This window comes from Salvelinus fontinalis, unplaced genomic scaffold (assembly GCF_029448725.1).
Source record: "Salvelinus fontinalis isolate EN_2023a unplaced genomic scaffold, ASM2944872v1 scaffold_0023, whole genome shotgun sequence".
NCBI lineage: Eukaryota > Metazoa > Chordata > Actinopteri > Salmoniformes > Salmonidae > Salvelinus > Salvelinus fontinalis.
Window position 1 is genome coordinate 477087 of NW_026600232.1, and position 12980 is coordinate 490066.

General features: G+C 45.6%; 1 protein-coding gene across 3 annotated transcripts in view; it reads left to right on the forward strand.

Annotated features, from left to right (window-relative positions):
- Positions 1-9372, forward strand: part of LOC129842206 (putative uncharacterized protein DDB_G0291608) — a 17515-nt gene extending 8143 nt beyond the window's left edge. Inside the window, exons 3-7 of one of the 3 annotated variants that reach the window (XM_055910652.1) lie at positions 317-391; positions 936-1132; positions 2575-3787; positions 4502-4680; positions 4885-9372. In XM_055910652.1, coding sequence (XP_055766627.1) covers positions 317-391; positions 936-1132; positions 2575-3787; positions 4502-4671 — 1655 coding nt within the window. In that variant the 3' untranslated portion in view covers positions 4672-4680; positions 4885-9372. The other 2 variants (XM_055910653.1, XM_055910655.1) reach the window with 2 other exon arrangements.
- The last annotated feature ends 3608 nt before the right edge of the window (positions 9373-12980 follow it).

The window sequence follows — 12980 nt, forward strand, 5'->3', positions numbered from 1 at the left end:
TTGCAGCAATAAATAGACTGTGATTGTTTTAGAAAAAAAACATTTCCTTTGTGTGGTGAACAATGATTATCTCTCCGACCCAGACTAACACACTCAGACTCTTACAGTCAAAATGACAGTAATCAACAAGCCAAGAGGACATTATAGAAAGACATGCATACAATGCATCATTGACAGAAGTTTCTTTCACAATACACACTTTACACAATAGAACAGAGAAAAGATGGTTGAATACAGGTGGTTGACTGAATGACTTAACATTCCTGTGTTCTCTTCTTCCCTCCCTCTCTTTCTCTCCTTCTTTTCCTGCTTTTAGAGGTGGAGCCAGATGAACCATCGGCCAATGAGATTCATTCAAATGACACCCATGGAAGATACAGGAGAAACCTAGGTTAGTCTGTCTATTGTACCTGTCCTTCTGTCCCTCTCTGTCTCTCTTTCTCTCTCTCTCTCTTGCTCTCTCTCTCTGTGTGTTTCTCTCTCTCTCTATTTCTTCCCACCTCCATCTCTATCTGTCTCCCTCGATTTGAATTCAATTCAAGGAACACATTCATTTAGGAATGATAACTATAATCTCTCTCCAGCGAAGACCCAGCAGGTGTTGTACACTCTTAGAAAACAAGGTGCCATCTAGAACCTTAAATGGTTCTTCGGCTGTCCCCATAGGAGTTCCCTTTGAAGAACCCTTTTTGGTTGCAGGTAGAAACCTTTTTATTCTTGGTAGAAACCTTTTGGGTTCCAGGTAGAACCCTTTCTACAGACGGTTCTACATGGAACCCAAAAGGGTTCTACAGTACCTGGAACCAAAAAAGTGTTCTCCTATGGGGACCCGTTTTGAACATTTTTTTTCTAAAAGTGTACAGGTCAGGACAGAGGTCATGATGTAGTCTAACATCCTCCCCCTCTCTCTCTCCCTCCCTCCCCTCCTCCCCCAGTAGATGCCCAGCCAGCCCAGCAGGCGGTGTGTAAGGTCAGGACAGAGGTCATGGAGGTCACCAGAGCCATGCTTGACCGACGCAACGCCAACTTCCTGTTGTGGCCGCCGTGTGTGGAGGTGCAGCGCTGCTCTGGCTGCTGTAACACCAGAATGCTACAGTGCGTCCCCATGGTTACTCAGACACGATATCTACAGGTATATATATACCCCGATGCTATCTACAACCACATGGTTACTCAGACACGATATCTACAGGTATATATATACCCTGATGCTATCTACAACCACATGGTTACTCAGACACGATATCTACAGGTATATATATATACCCCGATGCTATCTACAACCACAGGAGAACCCTTTGAAGAACTACTGGAACCAAAAAGGGTTCTCCTATGGGGACAGCTGAAGAACCTCTGTGGAACCCTTTTTGTCTAAAAGTATACACACATTACCGGCTACTGCAGTGTGTCCCCACACTTACACAGTATACGCTATCTACAGGTACACATACACCTATATACACTATCTACAGGTTCATATACACTATCTTCAGGTACATATAAAACTATATACACTATCTACAGGTTCATATACACTATCTACAGGTACACATACACCTATATACACTGTCTACAGGTTCATATACACTATCTTCAGGTACATATAAAACTATATACACTGTCTACAGGTTCATATACACTATCTACAGGTACATATACACCTGTATACACTATCTACACCTACATTTACACCTATATACACTATCTACAGGTACATATACACCTATATACACTATCTACACCTACATTTACACCTATATACACTATATACAGGTACATATACACCTATATACACTATCTACACCTACATTTACACCTATATACACTATCTACAGGTACATATACACCTATATACACTATCTACACCTACATTTACACCTATATACACTATCTACAGGTACATATACACCTATATACACTATCTACAGGTACATATACACCTATAAACACTATCTACAGGTACATATACACCTATATACACTATATACAGGTACATATACACCTATATACACTATCTACACCTACATTTACACCTATATACACTATCTACAGGTACATATACACCTATATACACTATCTACACCTACATTTACACCTATATACACTATCTACAGGTACATATACACCTATATACACTATCTACAGGTACATATACACCTATAAACACTATCTACAGGTACATATACACCTATATACACTATATACAGGTACATATACACCTATATACACTATCTACACCTACATATACACCTATATACACTATCTACACCTACATATACACCTATATACACTATCTACAGGTACATATACACCTATACACACTATCTACAAGTACATATACACCTATATACACTATCTACACCTACATTTACACCTATATACACTATCTACAGGTACATATACACCAATATACACTATCTACATGTACATATACACCTGTATACATGGATATACCTATTCAAATTATACACACCTAATCTAAGCTACACTGAGATATGTAGGCCTATATATAAACATTCATGGATATGTGCATATCACCTCATCAGATTTACAAGCAACCTTTCACCCCTGCAGGTAACAAGGATCCAGTACATCGATAAGAGACCCCACTACGACAAGGCCGTGATCTCAGTGGAAGACCACGCCTCCTGCCGCTGCCAGACACACCCCTCGGCCACAGCTGCAGCCAGGTCTACCTCCCTCCCCCCTCCTCCCCCCAGACTCACCCCCAAACCCCCCTCCCTCTCTAAGGAAGACCTCCATCGCCATGACGACATGAAGGCCAATCAAAGGTTCCATGTGGATGACAGGGGGCAGCTGGAGAGACAGTGGCAGAACAAGTACACCCTGTCACACACACAGCCACGGACACACACTCTGGAGGGGACCGGGCCTGGGAGACACACACTCGCAGGGACACACACACAGACACACCCAATGGCAGGGGCAGGGATGCAGGTAGGGACACACACAGGCACACACACACAGACGGGTCCCTCTTCTGAGCTCCCTATAGGGCATGGCAGTGGGTACGAGGGGGGGAGAGGGGAGGAGAGAGGGTCACAAACACCCCACCGCACACACACTGACACACAGCCCAACACAGGAGAGAGGCAACACATTGACAACACAGAGAGGACACAGGAGATAGGAAGACAGCAACAACTGCAACAGTACTACCAACAACAACAATATCTACAACAACAGCAACAATATCAACAACAACAACAACAGCAACAACATCAGCAACATCAACAACAACAGTACCAACCATACAGCCAAGAGCCAGAGCTCAGGACTCAATACAAACACAACGCTCCCCAATCCGACAGCAGCGGACCACCTGACACAAAACAACCGGCCAATCACAAACCAGAACTGGTCCACAGCAACACAGAACCAACCGATGATAATGGCTCAAGCACAGAGGTGGCCAATAGAGACGCACTAAAGGATACAGAGGTCACCAGTCAGAGACAGGCAGCGACAGAAGTGACCAATCACAGAAAGGAGGACGGTAAAGAGCGACACAGCCAGACAGAGCTGTCCAATCAGGAACAAAGACACTCAGAGTCGACCAATCACAAACACCGAGGCTCAGAGTTGACCAATCAGGGTGACTCTGTCACAGAGGAGGAGAGCAGGAAGAAACTTCTAGAACTCTTACAGAGAGAACTGGGCCAGAAACAACAGCATCATCCTCATTATCCTCATCTTCCTCATCAAGACCATCGTCATCCTCACCATCGTCAGTCTCGAACACAAACCACCACCACACAAAGACCAGGTACTGGGAATTTGGGAATTTGTTTTTGTGTGTGTGTGTGTGTGTGTATGTGCGTGTGCGTGTGTGTGTGTGTGTGTGTGTGTGTGTGTGTGTGTGTGTGTGTGTGTGTGTGTGTGTGTGTGTGTGTGTGTGTGTGTGTGTGTGTGTGTGTGTGTGTGTGTGTGTGTGTGTGTGTGTGTGTGTATGTGCATGTGTATGTATGTGCACGTGTGTGTGTGTGTGCCTGTGTGCACGAATGCATGTGTTAGCACATATGTGTGTGTGTGTGTGTGTGTGTATGTTGTGGGTCAGTAACTATGTATGCCTGTGAGAGTTGACGTTAGGGGAAGAGGCTGTTAGAGGAAGTAGACCTGTTTTCTTTTGTGGTCCTGACTGTCGTAGACCACATGTATGATTATATGAGCATATGTGTCCTGTCATTCTTTCCCTCCCCCTGCAACATGGGACCTGAACTTCCGCTTCCTGTTAAAACAGGTTCCTAGCGGTCACAAACGTGATGGGAGTTACAGACATTGTTACAGATGCCTCAGAGGTGATTACATTACACTGTCCTTGACTATTTTATGTTATCTAACACAATGCATCTCTCTCTCTCTCTCTCTCTCTCTCTCTCTCTCTCTCTCTCTCTCTCTCTATCTCTCCCTCTTCCATCTCTCTTTCTCTATCTCTCTCCCTCTTCCACCTCTCTCTCCCCTCTCTCTCTCTCTCGTCCAGTGCCCCCCACGTTGTCCTCCAGCAGGGCCCCAGGGTGGTCCCCCAGCACCCCGTCCCCTCCCCCCAAGCCCCCCCAGGGCCCGTTCAGACCGGCCCTTCCCCGCGGACGCAGGAGGAGGAAACACCGGAGCCGCATCAGCAAGGCTGCCCTCCGAACCATGATCATGTAGAGAGAGATGGTAAGGGAGGAGGGAGGGGGGGGGGGCAGACCAGCAGATGGAAAGGTAAGAAAGACAGAGGGAGACAGCGGGAGAGAAAGAGGGAGAGAAAGAAAGATACATCGAGGGTGTAGATATTAAAATGTCAGACATAGTATGGAGGGGGGAGAGAATGAAAAGCTTGAGAATGAGAGACTATCTAACTCCTCTACCTCTCTTCTACAGGCCACTGGGTCGACTGTGTCTGCCCACCCAGGGTCGTGCTCATTAGGCACCAAACGGAAGAAAACGGACTGAAACAGGGACACACACACAACATGGAATAAACCCTAATTTCCTGTTTCATAAAACATTGTGTGCCTTCATGAATACTGAGGGATACTGCTGGCTATGGAACCTCAGGATGGACACTGGAGACTGGGCAGCACTTCTGGACTCTACTGCTGGCTATGGAACCTCAGGATGGAGACTGGAGACTGGGCAGCACTTCTGGACTCTACTGCTGGCTATGCTAACAGACATTACTGCAGGCTGTGTCAATCTTTGCACCCCAGAATGGACTGGTGACCGCTATGTAGCATCTTTCTATAAAAAATCTGCTAGCTTTATTTAAACCGCGATATCAAGACAATAGACAATCTCAGACAGAGACTCTCCTTAGAAAGGAGGTTGTTCTGGATGTTTAACACTGGAAGTAGAGGGATGTAACCTTTGAAAAAGGAGCTAAGCAAACTACATCTCCCATCAGCCATTGGCTTGTATACTTCTAGCCCCGCCTACTTTGAACACTGGCTACCGATTGGACAGTTAAGGAGGGTGTTCGGCGGATATTATTAGATCGCTTGCTGCAACAGCCATTGATTGGTTGATTTAGATGCCATGGAACACACCCCTCTCTACAGCTTGACTATGATTGGTTGCTGAGAATATAACTGACATCTTATTGGCCCAAAATGGTGCTTGAGGCCATCTATTTGTAAGAGACAACGCAAAGCTTGGATGTGGATATTTTCACTGGAATGGACTGGGTTGACTATGGAAACTGTTCTCAGATAAACAATGTTATCCTACTGGTGTATCTGGGATAACTGTCCTGGGAATATGACTGGTGTAACTGGGAATAACTGTCCTGGGAATATGACTGGTGTAACTGGGATAACTGTCCTGGGAATATGACTGGTGTAACTGGGGATAACTGTCCTGGGAATATGACTGGTGTAACTGGGAATAACTGTCCTGGGAATATGACTGGTGTAACTGGGAATATGGCTGGTGTAACTGGGAATATGACTGGTGTAACTGGGATAACTGTCCTGGGAATATGACTGGTGTAACTGGGATAACTGTCCTGGGAATATGACTGGTGTATCTGGGATAACTGTCCTGGGAATATGACTGGTATAACTGGGATAACTGTCCTGGGAATATGACTGGTGTAACTGGGAATAACTGTCCTGGGAATATGACTGGGGTAACTGGGGATAACTGTCCTGGGAATATGACTGGTGTAACTGGGATAACTGTCCTGGGAATATGACTGGTGTAACTGGGGATAACTGTCCTGGGAATATGACTGGTGTAACTGGGATAACTGTCCTGGGAATATGACTGGTGTAACTGGGATAACTGTCCTGGGAATATGACTGGTGTAACTGGGAATAACTGTCCTGGGAATATGACTGGTGTAACTGGGATAACTGTCCTGGGAATATGACTGGTGTAACTGGGAATAACTGTCCTGGGAATATGACTGGTGTAACTGGGAATAACTGTCCTGGGAATATGACTGGTGTAACTGGGATAACTGTCCTGGGAATATGACTGGTGTAACTGGGGATAACTGTCCTGGGAATATGACTGGTGTAACTGGGGATAACTGTCCTGGGAATATGACTGGTGTAACTGGGGATAACTGTCCTGGGAATATGACTGGTGTAACTGGGGATAACTGTCCTGGGAATATGACTGGTGTAACTGGGGATAACTGTCCTGGGAATATGACTGGTGTAACTGGGATAACTGTCCTGGGAATATGACTGGTGTAACTGGGGATAACTGTCCTGGGAATATGACTGGTGTAACTGGGGATAACTGTCCTGGGAATATGACTGGTGTAACTGGGGATAACTCTCCTGGGAATATGACTGGTGTAACTGGGAATATGACTGGTGTAACTGGGGATAACTGTCCTGGGAATATGACTGGTGTAACTGGGATAACTGTCCTGGGAATATGACTGGTGTAACTGGGGATAACTGTCCTGGGAATATGACTGGTGTAACTGGGGATAACTGTCCTGGGTATATGACTGGTGTAACTGGGTATAACTGTCCTGGGAATATGACTGGTGTAACTGGGGATAACTGTCCTGGGAATATGACTGGTGTAACTGGGATAACTGTCCTGGGAATATGACTGGTGTAACTGGGAATATGACTGGTGTAACTGGGGATAACTGTCCTGGGAATATGACTGGTGTAACTGGGGATAACTGTCCTGGGAATATGACTGGTGTAACTGGGGATAACTGTCCTGGGAATATGACTGGGGTAACTGGGGATAACTGTCCTGGGAATATGACTGGTGTAACTGGGGATAACTGTCCTGGGAATATGACTGGTGTAACTGGGATAACTGTCCTGGGAATATGACTGGTGTAACTGGGATAACTGTCCTGTGAATATGACTGGTGTAACTGGGATAACTGTCCTGGGAATATGACTGGTGTAACTGGGGATAACTGTCCTGGGAATATGACTGGTGTAACTGGGATAACTGTCCTGGGAATATGACTGGTGTAACTGGGAATAACTGTCCTGGGAATATGACTGGTGTAACTGGGAATATGACTGGTGTAACTGGGATAACTGTCCTGGGAATATGACTGGTGTAACTGGGGATAACTGTCCTGGGAATATGACTGGTGTAACTGGGATAACTGTCCTGGGAATATGACTGGTGTAACTGGGAATAACATGAGTAAAGGGGGATAGAACATATGGATAGTGAAGAACTGAAAGGAGAAGCTCGGTGTAGGGGGAATGCGCCCTTAGACACTGATCTCTGGTCAGTTTAGCATTTTCCTTGCTAATTGTTAATGTTAGATTTGGTGAAGGGGAAGCTGATCTTAGATCTGGTGCGAGAAGCTCAGGACACAGAGACATGTCATTACTACTACAGTATCTTTCAATGTTCTGTCTTCACCTGGATCCAACCAATCCAAACACTGGAGTAGTTACACACTGGAGCGCAGATAGAACTAGAAAACATAGAGGGAAAAGTAGAGGGAGCGCATAGAGAGCATTTAAATAGAACTGTTCTAGTTGTCCTATATCTATTACAGAGGAAAAACAGGTATAGAACTGGAAAACAGAGTGAAAACATAGAAGGAGAGCAAAAAGAGCATAGATGTTGAACAGGTCTAGTTGTTCTCTTTTTGATAGAGAGAAGCAGATATAGAACTGTAAAACCTAGATTGAAGGACAGTATTTTTGCACTGGGAGAGCAGAGAAAGGAACATATGCCAAACGTCACCATAGTCACCATACCAGGAGGCCATAGACTACTCAGATGACAGACACTCAACACTGGCTCTATACCTGACGTTAGATAGATGTATGTTTCAACTTTTTCAACGTAGCCTGGAATGTGTGGCGGATATATTTCAAGGGAATTGTTGCTCAGTAGTTCCTCAACGTAGCATGGGGAGTTGTGTGTTTCAGCTGTAGGGAAGTCTGTTATCTTTGTCTTGCCAAACACGGAAGCAACAATGTAGCGTTGTTGACTGACTCAACAGTCAAACACCCAGGTTACAATAAGGAACTGGAGATTGTACTGTATGTCAGGAGAATTCAACTCTTACCCTACGAGGTCCGGAGCCTGCTGCTTTTCTGTTGTCCCTGATAATGAATTGCACCCACCCCAGGTATAAGTCAGTCCCTGATTAGTGGGGAGCAATGAAAAAAAGCAGGTTGAACTGGCTTTGAGGGTCCGGATTTGAATTTGAGGGCTGTAGGTCATTCATTGTGCCATAGTGGTTATGTCTCTCTCTTCCCCATCCTGAGACGAGAGCAGGGCTGTCAGCATCCGTTCCGTGGAGGGCTGTAGGTCTTCTGGTTTTTCTTATTTTCCCTTTCATTTGTGTCCAATTAAGAACTAGACAACCAGCTAAAGGGAATTTCCTTACTAATCAGTGACCTTAATGAATCAATCAAGTACAAGGGAGAAGTGAAAACCCGCAGCCACTCGGCCCTCCAGGAACTGAGTTTGTCCCCCCCGGACGACCCCGGGTATCAGGCTAGAAATAAAACCAGCTAAGCCAGTATTTCTCAATCCTGGTCCTGGGGACCCAAAACAGTGGACACTTTTGTTTTTGCCCTAGCACTCTAGAACCAGGATTTGAGAAGTGATGAGCTAAGGGAGTGGAGACAGCCATCACTGGGGGAGAAATAGAATTTGGGATGCTTTGAAAAACAATGTCAAACTTTTTGGAACGGCTCTGAGAGAGAAATGTTCTCCAACACTGTATCTACTGTACGTGAAATTAACATGGTGTTTTTTATTTCTTAACTTATTTCAAATGGAGGATGTGTCATTCTCTGGTTCCTAAGTGTAATTATTGTTGCTGATGATAATTATTGTTGTTGTACATTGTTATTGTTAATGAATGCTATTTTTAATATAAACATAAAGGCCAGAATTATATTAATATAATGAACGTGTGTATCGTCTTTCCTTATTTGACTTTGACAGACACACACTCAAGCACATACACTCATACCTAATGAAAGGAGGTAACACATGCAGTGTGTGTGTGTGTATATACACTGCTCAAAAAAATAAAGGGAACACTTAAACAACACAATGTAACTCCATGTCAATCACACTTCTGTGAAATCAAACTGTCCACGTAGGAAGCAACACTGATTGACAATACATTTCACATGCTGTTGTGCAAATGGAATAGACAACAGGTGGAAATTATAGGCAAATAGCAAGACACCCCCAATAAAGGAGTGGTTCTGCAGGTGGTGACCACAGACCACTTCTCAGTTCCTATGCTTCCTGGCTGATGTTTTGGTCACTTTTGAATGCTGGCGGTGCTTTCACTCTAGTGGTAGCATGAGACGGAGTCTACAACCCACACAAGTGGCTCAGGTAGTGCAGCTCATCCAGGATGGCACATCAATGCGAGCTGTGGCAAGAAGGTTTGCTGTGTCTGTCAGCGTAGTGTCCAGAGCATGGAGGCGCTACCAGGAGACAGGCCAGTACATCAGGAGACGTGGAGGAGGCCGTAGGAGGGCAACAACCCAGCAGCAGGACCGCTACCTCCGCCTTTGTGCAAGGAGGATCAGGAGGAGCACTGCCAGAGCCCTGCAAAATGACCTCCAGCAGGCCACAAATGTGCATGTGTCTGCTCAAATGGTCAGAAACAGACTCCATGAGGGTGGTATGAGGGCCCGACGTCCACAGGTGGGGGTTGTGCTTACAGCCCAACACCGTGCAGGACATTTGGCATTTGCCAGAGAACACCAAGATTGGCAAATTCGCCACTGGCGCCCTGTGCTCTTCACAGATGAAAACAGGTTCACACTGAGCACGTGACAGACGTGACAGAGTCTGGAGACGCCGTGGAGAACCTTCTGCTGCCTGCAACATCCGCCAGCATGACCGGTTTGGCGGTGGGTCAGTCATGGTGTGGGGTGGCATTTCTTTGGGGGGGCGCACAGCCCTCTATGTGCTCGCCAGAGGTAGCCTGACTGCCATTAGGTACCGAGATGAGATCCTCAGACCCCTTGTGAGACCATATGCTGGTGCGGTTGGCCCTGGGTTCCTCCTAATGCAAGACAATGCTAGACCTCATGTGGCTGGAGTGTGTCAGCAGTTCCTGCAAGAAGAAGGCATTGATGCTATGGACTGGCCCACCCGTTCCCCAGACCTGAATCCAATTGAGCACATCTGGGACATCATGTCTCGCTCCATCCACTACGCCACGTTGCACCACAGACTGTCCAGGAGTTGGCGGATGCTTTAGTCCAGGTCTGGGAGGAGATCCCTCAGGAGACCATCCGCCACCTCATCATGAGCATGCCCAGGCGTTGTAGGGAGGTCATACAGGCACGTGGAGGCCACACACACTACTGAGCCTCATTTTGACTTGTTTTAAGGACATTACATCAAAGTTGGATCAGCCTGTAGTGTGGTTCTCCACTATAATTTAGAGTGTGACTCCAAATCCAGACCTCCATGGGTTGATTAGAAAATTATTTTTGTGTGGTTTTGTTGTCAGCACATTCAACTATGTAAAGAAAAAAGTATTTAATAAGAATATTTCATTCATTCAGATCTAGGATGTGTTATTTTAGTGTTTACTTTATTTTTTTGAGCAGTATATATGTGCGTGTGTAACGGTTTTCTTCCATTGGTGAAGGAGAGGACCAACATGCAGCGCGGCTAGTGTTCAACATATTTAATAAACAAAGAGACGAATACGTGAACACTATACAAAATACAAAATAACAAATGTGAAAACCGAGACAGACCTATCTGGTGCAGAACACAAACACAGAGACAGGAAACAATCACCCACAAACCCCCAACACAAAACAAGCCACCTATATATGATTTTCAATCAGGGACAACGATAGACAGCTGCCTCTGATTGAGAACCATATTAGGCTGAACATAGAAACAAACAAACTAGACACACAACATAGAATTCCCACCCAGCTCACGTCCTGACCAACAAGCAAAACACATAAGAACTATGGTCAGGACGTGACAGGGTGTGTGTGTGCACATGCGTGTGTGCATGCGTGTGTGTGTGTGTGTGTGTGTTGTGGTCGTGTTATGGTCCTATCCTAATCTTTGACTATGACAGCATGTTCTGAGCATGCAGACAGAGGACAGATGACAGGAATGGACAGATGACAGGAGGAGAAAAGACAGAGAAAGAGGGAAGGACACAGGAGGGAGAAAGAAGTGAGAGTGGCTGGTCAGAACTCAGCAGAGTGAGAAGAAGAGAGAGAAAGAGAGTGTCACTACATCGGAGAAAGAAGCTGAGAACGAATGTGAACTACATTGACTTTACAACGACAGAGGAAAAATGTAGTACAGAGAGAGAGAGAGAGAGAGAGAGAGAGAGAGAGAGAGAGAGAGAGAGAGAGAGAGAGAGATTGATAGAGGGAGACAGACAGACAGACAGACAGACAGACAGACAGACAGACAGACAGACAGACAGACAGACAGACAGACAGACAGACAGACAGACAGAGACAGAGTGCTTAGCTGTGGGTCAGAGAAGTGGGTGGTGAGCAGACTGAGGAGATTTACTAGAAGTGTCATCCCATTTGGTAACTGTCTCTTCAGGATGGGGGAGGGTGGGGAAGGGTCAAAAGGTGCCTCTCTGTACTGTAAGAGTGCCGATTCAGCCCTTAGAACTGGCCCCCGAGACCACACACACACACACACACACACACACACACACACACACACACACACACACACACACACAGACAGACAGACAGACAGACAGACAGACAGACAGACAGACAGACAGACAGACAGACAGACAGACAGACAGACAGAATACAGTACACACACCTGTGTGTCTGTTTAAATAGGGGTGTTTTTCCGCCTCCTGGCCTGCCTGGTTGTTTGAGAACATTTATTTCACACCCCTGCTACAAGGTCTGAGTGTGTCTGTGTGTGTGTCTTTTTGTGCGGCGTCCATGTGTGTTTGTCTGCGCGTCCGTGTGCATGTGTGTGTTCATACGCATGCATGCCGTGTGTGTGTGTGTGTGTGTGTGTGTGTGTGTGTGTGTGTGTGTGTGTGTGTGTGTGTGTGTGTGTGTGTGTGTGTGTGTGTGTGTGTGTGTGTGTGTGTGTGTGTGTGTGTGTGTGTGTGTGTGTGTGTGTGTGTGTGTGTGTCTGCAACAAGCTCTCACAGTCTCACTGCAGAATCCAACGTTTGTCCATAAACATCCACATTTAGAAGGTTAAGTTTAGACATTAATTCCTTTCCTGCAGTCAAATGACAAAATCGCCCTCTAGATTCCTCGTGGGTGGAATGTTATTAATAATGTTCATAATTTCATAATTAATAAACATTATTTCAAAAAGCCCGCTGAAAGTCTGGTGTTTCTACGGTTTTGTTTTATTTAGGTCTTCTGTCATTTATGTAAAGTGTAATATTGGGACGCAAACTCAAAATTGAATCCATTTCTAGTCTATATCTGACGTGGTACAGGTGTCACACCCTGATCTGTTTCACCTGTCTTTGTGATTGTCTCCACCCCCTCCAGGTGTCACCCATCTTCGCT